At 36.1% G+C, this 11,599-nt stretch overlaps 2 protein-coding genes across 4 annotated transcripts; both read left to right on the forward strand.

Moving 5' to 3' along the window:
* The first annotated feature begins 628 nt into the window (after nucleotides 1-628).
* LOC121986002 (agamous-like MADS-box protein AGL65) lies at nucleotides 629-5,974 on the forward strand. 3 transcript variants are annotated; one of them, XM_042539757.1, is made up of 12 exons: nucleotides 629-803; nucleotides 909-1,222; nucleotides 2,275-2,334; nucleotides 2,422-2,440; nucleotides 2,569-2,633; nucleotides 2,714-2,729; nucleotides 3,041-3,102; nucleotides 4,247-4,343; nucleotides 4,543-4,587; nucleotides 4,663-4,790; nucleotides 5,151-5,508; nucleotides 5,696-5,974. In XM_042539757.1, the coding sequence occupies exons 2-12, from the start codon at nucleotides 1,038-1,040 to the stop codon at nucleotides 5,702-5,704; spliced, it is 1,044 nt and encodes a 347-aa protein (XP_042395691.1). In that variant the 5' UTR covers nucleotides 629-803; nucleotides 909-1,037; the 3' UTR covers nucleotides 5,705-5,974. The 3 variants fall into 3 exon arrangements, with proteins under 3 accessions (XP_042395691.1, XP_042395688.1, XP_042395689.1); XM_042539754.1 differs by having other exon boundaries at nucleotides 922-1,222; XM_042539755.1 differs by having other exon boundaries at nucleotides 964-1,222.
* Nucleotides 5,975-6,728: 754 nt separating this feature from the next.
* Nucleotides 6,729-9,479, forward strand: LOC121986003 (exocyst complex component SEC15B-like). The gene has a single exon (XM_042539758.1). It carries the CDS (start codon nucleotides 6,791-6,793, stop codon nucleotides 9,275-9,277), a length of 2,487 nt encoding a protein of 828 aa, XP_042395692.1. The 5' UTR covers nucleotides 6,729-6,790; the 3' UTR covers nucleotides 9,278-9,479.
* The last annotated feature ends 2,120 nt before the right edge of the window (nucleotides 9,480-11,599 follow it).

The raw sequence follows: 11,599 nt of genomic DNA on the forward strand, positions 1-11,599 counted from the left end.
GAATTTTTTTTATGGGTAAAACTAAATGATTAAAATTTTATCAGTTAGAATCAATATATGTAAATATATATATGAATATTTTAATAATATTATATGTGTATATTAATTATATGTATATATATATATATATATTTTAATTGAAGGATAAAAAATTTTAACTAATCAGATTTTGACCAACAAAAATTATCGTTTTTTTATTTTGATTTATTTGTTTTAATTGAATAAAAAATTTAAAAATTAAAATTAAATCAAATTAATAATATATTCCGTGGGTAATTGACGTCGTCGGAAGGGTCGTTGTCGGTCACGGTGTGCGACTTATGGGTTAAGGTGGGTTAGTATGGATGGTAGTATTTGTTTTTTAATACATCTTTTTATAAATATTTAATTTATTTTATTTGTCTCTTCTTCTCTGATTAAATACGCTAATAATTCAGTTAAACAAAAAGAATCTCTTTCTGATTCTAAATCATATTAAATAAATGATATTTATAATCCTATTTTGTTACAAAAAATTCAATTTGTCTCAATTAATATGTCGGCATTTTCGATTTGTTACAGAATTAAATTATATAATATATGATCTACCATAGCCATTGTGGATGATTTGGTACAGAGATTTCCTAGGAAGTAGCTTCGGTTGGACGGACTCGCGGACCCTTTTCTCTCGGTCTTTCGTCTCTTTCTCTCTCCTCTCACATTCGTTATCCTCTTACTTTTCGCCTCTTCTCCTTTCTTAGATTGCCATCCAATCTCTAGGTTTGCTTGCACTAATACCCCAAAAGATTGATTCTGGAGAGGAGGTAAGATTGTAATTTTGATGAATCGTGATCCTTTGACGCACTTACTATTGTTCCAATATCTTTTATTCATTTTTTTATTTCTCCGAGAAATGAAATCTTTTTAAGGTTTTTGATTCAGTTTCTCCCTTCGTTGGTATCCGCCCACACGCGGATCCTTAAGGTACTTTGCCTCCTCTCGAGTGTTTATTCGGATCGGGACCGAAAGATTGCAACTTTTCGTGGAAGATCGATTCGATGGGAAGGGTGAAACTGAAGATAAAGAGGTTGGAGAATAGCAGTAGTCGACAGGTCACTTATTCGAAGAGGAAAGCGGGGATACTAAAGAAGGCAAAGGAGCTCTCCATTTTGTGTGACATCGATCTTCTTTTAATCATGTTTGCGCCTAATTCAAAAGCTACTATATGCGTTGGAGATCGTAGGTAAATGTTTCTTACCCCCCTTGATCAATTTACATGCTACATTTGCATTTGAGAATGTTGATCTAATATTTAACTAAATTGAAATATGTTCCTTTCACGGCAAGATCATTGGATTGAATCTCTGTGCGCTTATTTATCTCTGGAAGGAACTAGCCTTATTCCCTTGAATTAATGGTCTATTAGTGTATATATATTTTTTTCACTTGTAATTTTTTACTGAAATATGTCCAAGATATTGTAGACTTTTCCTCCTCAATGTTAAGTTATTGAAATTCCTATCATTGGAAATAGTCTCATCTCATCCCATGAAGTATTTTAAAATTTATGTCTATTCGCGATCATCTTAATCAATCATAAAAATTCTTCTCATGTTTTAGTTACTTGAAATTGTAAATAATCATCTTTTTCTTACTTTTAAGTGTTTTTTAAAAGGTGCATGCTGGTTTTCTCTCAAGATACCCAAGCTAAACCCTCCTAATGTCCTTTTTTTAAAAAAAAAAAAATTCTATGAAACTTATATTTGGATGAGTAGCCTGGCTTGGCAACCACTCTTCAAAACCTGGCTAGCATTCTCCCCTTTGATGATATTTAATGACTTCTTTCTAGTTTGTATTTTGTCAATTGCAAAATCCAGTTCATACTTTAACAAATTAAACCCTAACTTTTAAGAGTGAAAAAAGACTTCAATCATTCTCAATTTTATAATGGTTAACCAATCATCAATATGATGTTAGATTCTCAATTATGTTCAACTAATGAAGATATCTTTTTTTTTTTTTTTGTTGAGGCATGTGGTTTGTGACTCAGCATGCATGCGATCCAATTACCATGGGTCTTCTTTGACTTTTACTGTTTTACAACAAAGGATCCCTCAAACTTACCTTACTAACTTTAAAAATTTACAATTATCATTAACTTGTAATATTATATAGCAACTACTTAGGAATGTTTTTTTTTTTAATGTTATTCAACCTCGCCTATATTTGAACAAATTGTGATCTAAACCACTCTATAGACCATTTACTTTATTTTTTATTTTCTTTGTCAACTAGCAATATTGAGAAGGTCATTGAAAGGTTTGCTCAAGTATCTCCACAAGAAAGGGCAAAAAGGTATGCATCTATTCTCATTGATTTTGCTTTATGTTTCTTCCTTACCATGACTTTTCAATGAGAACCTTTTTCTTCCTAATTTGATAGGAAATTAGAGAGCCTTGAAGTAAGTTTGTTTATCGTTCTACGTTAACCATCAAAAAATGAGTATGATCATTCCATCTTTGTTTTGGAGAAGACTGAATTCACACAATTAACTTGTTTGCACATTTTAAAATTTTATCTTTTCTTTAGGCTCTTAAGAAAACGTTTAAGAAGTTGGACCATGATGTCAATATCCAAGAGTTCCTTGGTCCAAGGTATTGTTTATGTTTATATAATGTTTTTTTTTTGCATAATGCCCTTAATTAGTTCTAACATAATTTATTTTTTCTTACAGCGAAGAATCAATTGAGGTATGACATTGAAATTTATTTCTCCATCATCATTGAAAAATAGAGTAAATTTTGATTTTAGCCTTTTTGAAGTTTAGTCTAGGTTTCTATTTGACCTTGAAATTTTAAATATATCTTATGCATAATCATATCCAATTTTGAATTGTAATTAATGGTGTATAACTAATTAGTTTGAGTTTACTAAAGATTAATGGAAAATTGAGACACTTAAAACTCACTTGTCAAATTGAGGCTTAGTCTAAACTTCAAGGGGAAATACTAAAATATCCCTTTTAATAGACCTTTCTGATCCTTGATATATCTTTATGCAGGATCTAACAAATCACTTGAGGTCATTGCATGGTCAATTACTAGAAGTACAAAAAAGATTAAGGTGCTATTTTTTAAAAAAATTTCTATACTCCTTCCTACATAAATTAGGGCTTGCAAAAGCAATTAGTTACTTTTTGTCTTAATAAGTTGTACCTTGATTGTTCATGGTGATAATTCATAGTTCATATGCAATTGTATGCTAGAGATAGTTCTACCATGTTACATAAGTTGTCATATAACATCAAACAATTGGGTAGCTAGATTATAACTTGCCCAAAGGGAGGTTTCAAATTTATCTTTCTACTTGTGACATTTTTATATATTCATTAACTGTGCTATGTTATTATAATGACTTAACAACTATTTGTTAATGTGTGATTTATGATAAAGAAGGTGGTGTGCCAACCCAATATCCTAAAGACAGCATTGTTAGTTGTGGTCATTATGCATAATCATGGATAATTGTGTACAAATAAGTGAAGACTAAAGAAAGATTTGTTATGCAACTAAAGAATAGACACTTGGATTTCCACTGGAAGCCTTGAGTTTAGAAAGATGTTTATTTTTTAATATGTCCTAACCAACCCAATAGTTGTTGGGAATGTAACAAAGGGAGAGGAGGTCAAGGATGCCTAAGGGAGCCACGTTGTTTGATTTTTTTGTGAAGATTACAAATAATATGGCTAAATTAATCTAGACCTAGTACCTCCCTTCTTGAGTGGTTTAGTCATTTAATTAATGTTTTATCTTGCTTATAAGATATCTACTAGTAAAAAAATAATAGAAGGTCAGGATAACTACATAAAAGAAAATAAATCATAGAATCATAGTTAGGTAATATGAGAATGGTTCTCAATTGTAATTTGTAAGAGGATTAGTTAATGCCAATAAATAAGAAGAAGAAGAAAAATAGATACCTTGTATTGTACAAAACCATTTCTTCATGTGTGTTTTGTGAATAATACACTAACTTGTAGGAATATTGCTTTTCTATATGATATATATAGAAATAATAGATTTCTTTTGCATATCTTATTTTCTCTTTTAGCCATCTTTTTCCCCCTTTATCTTCCACGTCAACAAAGTTTCATTCAATAAGAAAATCATGATATGATGTTGAATACTTCAAAAACACATATATTGTTGTTATTAATGGATTATGATCAAGAGTAGTTTACAATTACAACTTTACTTTTCTATTTCAGTTGTTGGGCAGATCCAGATAAGATTAATAACATAGACCATATTAGAGCTATGGAACAATCACTCAAGGAATCCCTAAACCGAATTCAGGCACATAAGGTACTAAAATATCTAAACTCAACTTCAATTGCCTAGTAAATGCATCATCTCATAGTATATTTTATCATGTCTATTGCAAATTTCATATGCATATTAACTTAGCCAAATACTTCTCACTTGAGTCTCAACCCAAAATATTGTTGCTTCGTATTTTATTTTAACATATTCTAAAATTATTTTATTTTTTCCATCTTGACAGGAAAATTTTGGGAAACAACTTATTTCTGTAGATTGCAATGGCCAAGTATACTAGTTTTTTTTTTTTTTGCTTTTTCATCACTATGGAAAGTAATTGATGCATACTTATTCATATATACAGTTCCAAAATGACATGCATTTGCCATTGGGACTAGGCTATGCACAAGGAGCCTCATCAGTGTCATGGTTGCATGACACTGATTGTCAACAATTAATGCTTCCACAAGATGCTAATTTAATATCTCAGAGGTGAGGAAATAATATGTTTTACTCTAAAATCATCCTTTATTTATAGGTAAGGTTTGGAATTTTCGATAGTTTTGATCATAGTTTATCCTTTCATTGTAAATATAACTCATTGATTCTTTGTGCATGTTCAAGAACTAAACTCTGTTTACTTCTAATGAATCTTAGTGTAGGAAAGTAGGACTGACTTCATGATCGAATTCCTATTTTTTTTTCATTTGTATATTTTGATGTTAGCCGGCCCCACCTAGTGGGATAATGTTTGGTTGTTGTTGTTGGTATATATTTTGATGTCTTAAGATTTGTACTTGTGAAAGACGATGAAATGATTCTCAATTTGTGAATTGTTATTTTTCCTTGTAGGAATGTAAGATGCTCCTCGGATACAGGTCTTCCAGATTATCCTGCTTACTTCAACACAGATAAACAAACAGAGGCCAATGAACTAGTACCGGATGAATCCCTCCATGGTTTTAGCCCAAATGCTTGTTTTAGGCTACAACTAGGAGCACAATTCCACTACCAAACGTATGGTCATACTTTGTTGAATGAAAGGATGTTCAAGCCCGAGGTAGATCATAGTTTACAGGAACACACTCTTGATTATCAAGTGAATCATTTCGAGACACCCGGTCCAGGTTATGATGCTAGCTTTCAAAATTGGGCTTCTACATCTGGGAATTGTGAAGTTGCAATCTATGATGAAAGGTCATACACCCAAGTGAGTGTTCTGAAACAATAACCTTCTACTCTCATAGTTGGTTCACTATAAATGAAGTATAAAGTAACAACAAGAGTCGCATAAATTATTACTAGAATCGAGATGTCCCAATCACGATTATTACCTTCTTTGAGTCATTCTTAATCTCAAAATTTTACAATTACAGTATTTTGATGTCATTTTGCAGCAACAATAACCAGAAGGAAGTCCCATCTCATTGTCAGTATTGTTAGTATTGCAAGATTTCATTCTCAAATTCTTTACTCTTCGTTGCAACGGAAAACAGATGAAGCTTTGAGTTGTGGTGACTCCATCTCCTTCACAGAAGCCGTGATCCTAGAAAAATAGATGATACGAAGTGGGATTATATACTGTCATGTATATTTTTATTAGGAAAATTAAGCATCTCTCCTGTAAAAAAAAACATATATTTGCTCTTTCATTATGTTTAAGTTCGTTCTACGTAGATCAGGAGGTTTTCTCCTCTTGTAAATTTTCTTATGTACTTATTTTGTATACTTACTCATTGTAACACTAAGAAAGCAATCGGGTTCATGATGAATAACCTTTAACAATTTATACACAAATTTAAATTAAATTATTATTAAATAAGCTCAATATATTTTTCAATTTTCTTCTCTCTCTCCTGTTTTTTAACTTGAAAGTCTTTCTTTCTTTCTTTATCAATGAATATATTTCTATTGATTTTTTAAAGATCATGTTAAATTTATTTCTTTTTAGTTTGAAGGAAAAATAAAATAAGATAGCTTTTTAATATGAGATGCCTTAATTTTTAGTATAAAAGACAATCAGCGTGAGTTGGCGCTGCCACCCCACGATACGATGCGGCATTTTTGATGAAGTCGCACCAAACCCTTCCGTCCACCGTCTCTTCTACCGTTTGTTCAGCTTACTAATCTCCCTCGAGTCCCGTCACCGCCCTTCTGGTACACGCCAGCCGACGGAGCTTAAAAGTATTATGGTAAAGAGGCTACACGGTTCTCCGCCCCTTCTCATGTCCCAGCTGGCTTGTCCCTGAGATGGGAAAACGAAGTGGCAATCTTTTAGTGGATGCTAAACCTGTATGGTGTTTGGTCGTCACGGGGAATGCTACTTTCAACTCGACCCCACAGATCGGTCAGTAAACCTGACCGAGACGAGATCAAGGATAGTTTGGTAATTAGGGCGGTTATTTCCATTTCCATCCCCCCTCCTTTCAAGCGAAGCAATTACTCCGTCCGCCATTTCTCTCTCTCATCCACGGAGAAGAAGTGGGCGAGCGATGCGGCGGAGGGTGGCACCGGATTCTTCGGCGATGGTGGCGGGAGGAGGAGGCGGAGGCGTTGGAGGGTGGGCGACGGAGGCGGAGCGGCAGGAGCAGGTGCAGCTGTTCTCCGCGATCAGCAACGGGGAGGACTTGGGCCCCTTCGTCCGCCGGGCGTTCGTCTCCGGACGGCCGGAGTCGTTGCTTTCCTCCTTGCGACACTTCTCTCGGTCGAAGGAGTCTGAGATCGAGGAAGTGTGCAAGGCGCACTACCAGGATTTCATCCGCGCTGTGGACGATCTTCGCTCCCTTCTCAAGGATGTCGACTCGCTCAAATCGGCCCTGGATGACTCAAACACCGCTCTCCAGTCCGCCGCTGGCCCTCTCCTCGCTGCTCTCGATTCCTACCTCGAGGCCCGTGCTGTCGCCGACAATCTCTCCGCCGCCCTAGATGCCGCCCAGCTCTGCAGTCGTCTCTTCGCGCACCTCGCCCGCGCCAACGAGCATCTCGAAGCAGACCATCTGTACCTTGCGCTGCGCGCCGTCGCTGCCGCCGAGCGGGACTACCTCCCCTCCACTACTCACCCCACTATTCGACGCATGCTTCTCCGCCTCATTCCCGCTGTCCGTGCCCATGCGGAGCGCAAGATCTCCAAGGAGTTCTCTGATTGGATGGTTCAGATCCGCGTCGCGAGCCGCCACCTCGGCCAGATCGCTATTGGTCGCGCATCCGCCGCACGCCAGCGCGAGGAGGAGCTACGCGCTCGCCAGCGCCAAGCAGAGGAGCAGGGCCTCCTCCGATCCAGCTCTGTCACGTCCACTCCCGCTTTCCGTGATAACACCTACTCCCTCCGAGTTGAGGAGGATGATGATTGGGCCGGCGACGATGCGGATGATCTCGCAGCAGCAGCAGCCGCTGCTGCATCCTCGGAAGGCAGTACTCCGGGTCTCGATCTCACCCCTCTCTATCGAGCCTATCATATCCACAAAACCCTCAGCCTCGAGGAGCGCTTCCGGAGGTACTATTTCGAGAACCGCAAGTTGCAGCTAACCTCAGACTTCCAAGTCTCCTCTTTGACCCCGTTCCTCGAATCGCACCAGACCTTCTTCGCTCAGATTGCTGGCTTCTTCATAGTAGAGGATCGAATCCTCCGCACGGGCGGTGGCCTCATCGCTAGACCCGACGTTGATGCTCTCTGGGAGACTGCCGTCAACAAGATGGTGTCTGTGCTTGAGGACCAATTCTCCCGGATGCAGACGGCCAACCACCTCCTTCTCATCAAGGACTACGTCAGCCTATTCGGCGTCACCCTCCACCGCTATCGATATGCGGTTGACCCCCTCCTCAACGTTCTCTCCAAGCATCGGGACAAGTACCATGATCTGCTCCTCTCTGATTGCCGCCGGCAGGTTTCGGAGGCCCTTGACGCAGACAAGTTTGCGCAAATGGTAATGAAAAAGGAGTACGAGTACTCAATGAACGTCCTCTCCTTTCAGATCCAGACATCCGACATCACTCCGGCCTTCCCCTATGTCGCACCCTTCTCCTCCAGTGTTCCAGATCTTTGCCGGATCTCTCGATCCTTCATTGAGGACTCTGTCAGCTTCATGTCCCATGGAGGGCAGCTTGACATCTATCCTATTGTCAAAAAGTACCTTGAGCGACTCCTTATTGAGGTTGTCGACGGCTCCATTGTTCGGCTTATTGACTCTGGTGGGCTTGGTGTTTCCCAGGCAATGCAGGTGGCTGCCAATATGGCTGTCTTGGAAAGGGCCTGTGAATTCTTGTTTCGGCATGCTGCCCAGCTCTCAGGCATTCCATTACGTAATGCAGAGAAGGGAAGGAGGGAGTTCCCATTGAAGAAATCTCGTGATGCAACTGAACGTCTCCTTCTGGGGCTGCTGAGGAATAAGATTGATGATTTCATGATGCTGACAGACAGCATTAGTTGGCTGGGAGAGAGCCCACCACCAAATGGGAATGAGTATACTAACGAGGTGATCATATACCTTGAGACATTGGTCTCTACCGCACAGCAGATATTGCCTATCAATGTTCTATGGAGGGTCCTTCAGGGGGTTTTGAGCCATATATGTGACAAGATCATTGGTCTTTTCATGAGTGATGCTGTTAAGAGATTTAATTCAAATGCCGTGTTTGGAATTGATATAGATCTGAAGATGTTTGAGTCGTTTACTGAGAATCAATCTCACGTGTTCTACGATTCTGATGATTCCAGTGCAAATGAGTTGAAGCTTGCATTATTAGAAGCTAGACAGTTGGTTAATTTGCTCATGAGCAATAACCCAGAGAATTTTCTTAACGCAGTGATCAGAGAAAGGAGTTATAACAAGCTCGACTACAAGAAGGTGGTTACAATAACAGAGAAGTTCAGGGAATCATCGGATCGACTATTTGGAACTTTTGGTACAAGAGGGGCAAAGCAGAACCCAAAACAAAAATCATTGGATGCCCTAATAAAAAGGCTTAAGGATGCAAGCTGATCCAGTTCAACAGTAAAGTAAAACATGTTTCTTATCTACCCTTTTGTCTGTGTGGTTTTGTGTGAATTACAGTATGGTTTATTTCCTTGCTTAGATCCTAGCATTACTATGATTCATAAAAGTCATCAAATTCTTGTCGTCTAGATGTATCTCTAGTTGTAAACATGATACTTTGTTTTAATAGACATTTGATTTTGATTCATGATTACCTACTAATATGTTTCTAATGCAAATTGCAATGTTTTTTTTTAGATTTTTTTTTTTTTTTGAAATGCTTGGTAGATTGCTTTTCTAAGTTGAACTTTTTTTGAGAATATTTCTTTGTCAACAAAAACAGTTGTTGTGTGTAATGTCATGATGTAATCCATGTTTTAATTGATACTGAATCCTTTAAAGAAAATAGTTACTTTGTGGATAATATTCTGTTGGCAATATTATGTCAATCCTAAATCATGATATCCTAAGTGCTAGATTGAAAGTTATGTGTTAGTTAATTGTTTATGAGGCTTAATGAATCTATTATTATCTAGATTTTGGACCTTGATGAGAACATTAAAGCCTTATTTACTTGGATGGAAGTCGGGAAAGGGAGAGAAAGACATAAAATTACATAGACCTCCATTATTCATGTACATTTTGTATCACTTTCCCTTGACTCCCTCATTTCTTTCATCCATGAAACTGGTTTGCAAGTTTAAGTAGGAAAGATTGACCCTCAATTTAGTTCGAAAAACCAAGACACAATTTAGTTGAGAATTTCTTACAGGTGTAGAAAATAGTTTGTGATGGTTTTGCTATTGCATTCCCATTTCAGAAGTCTTATTGGTGAATTTATTTAGAAAAAAGTGGAAGCAGTAATATTTGATAATCACAACTTTAAGTGTTATTGACCAACTTTATCCTATGTAAATATGTACTTAAATTTTTTAAACTTTTAAGTAGAACAAATATAATAAAAAAGAACTATACTTCTTTAAAATTTTGAAATTTACGTATCTAGTTAATTTCATTATTACTTTGTATTACAATGACTTTTCTCTTTTATGTTTATCATTGTCTTACAAAATTTGGCACTTCACTAGTCAAAATTAGTATCCTCTTCATAGGTTTTAATAATTTAGTATTATCATTTTTCCTACAGAATACCTTTATTAATTTTAATAATTTTAGTAAATTTGCTTGAATTTAATTGTTAATGTAATATATTAAATTTAATCAATACATAAACAAACTTTTAAATTATGGAAGTAGTTTTAATATTAAATATTAATTTGTAGGGTAAAACTGTAATTTGGCATAAATATACTATATGTAATCAACTCTTCAAATTCTCATATTATAATTTTACAATGATACAGTACCTTTTTCTTTACAATAACTAATATGGTTTTGCAAGTTAACTTTAACTTCTATTGAGAAAAACACAATCTTTCTTTACAATGCAGAACCCAAAGTGCATTGAGGTTGAGGTATAAAATGCATTTTGTAAAAAACACTTTGGGTTCTCAATTCCATGTTGCATCTCTGAATGCAAATGCAATTGCTCATTAGTGATTTCTTTAGTTATCATTTTCCTCAAGAAACCTTCAAGATTAAATAAAAGAAAAATCTTAAGACTTCAAACAAAGAGCCATAAAACATCTTTTTACCTAGTGGAAACAATATAAAACATTTCATTTATGGATGGTTAGGAAATAGGTTTCAATAAGATTTATCAAGATTAGATTGAGCATTGCTAGATTGATATAATGTTCTTCTGTATAAAAGATTTCTTTTAGTTGCTTATTGCTAGTTCGAGTAGTTTAAGCTAATAACAGTTGGTTACATTTACTAAATCGTTTCAATAGTTAATAATGTTCAAGGTAATTGGGACGATATCAGATGTAATAAACGTTTAAATTTGTCTCTTGTGCTTATTGAATTGTTTTTTCTTTTTGCCACTTGTACTACCTTGGATTATTTCTTAATAGCTCTCATTTTTGTTTTTTTTTCTTTTTCATTCTGTTTTTTGTGCGTGTATCTGCCCTACGCATAAAGTTATGCTTCTTGTTCCTCGTTTGGATAGTTATTGTTTTTTTTTCCAATTGTTAGTGTGTGGACTTCTTAATTAAACTTGATTTGATTTTGGATCTGCATGATGTTTTGAATCTGAGACAAAGTCTAAGTACAACTCGGAGGGGGTCCAATTGTTCTATATCTGTTTCTTATTTTCTAGTTATGCATCTGAGATTTTCTTGTTCGGAGATTGTTAAGTTGAACTTCCGTTTACTTGTTATCATATTGAGGACTTGACATGCAATTTTGATATGGCGAACAATTTGA

Source organism: Zingiber officinale, chromosome 5B (assembly GCF_018446385.1).
Source record: "Zingiber officinale cultivar Zhangliang chromosome 5B, Zo_v1.1, whole genome shotgun sequence".
In the NCBI taxonomy this organism is placed as follows: Eukaryota; Viridiplantae; Streptophyta; class Magnoliopsida; order Zingiberales; family Zingiberaceae; genus Zingiber; species Zingiber officinale.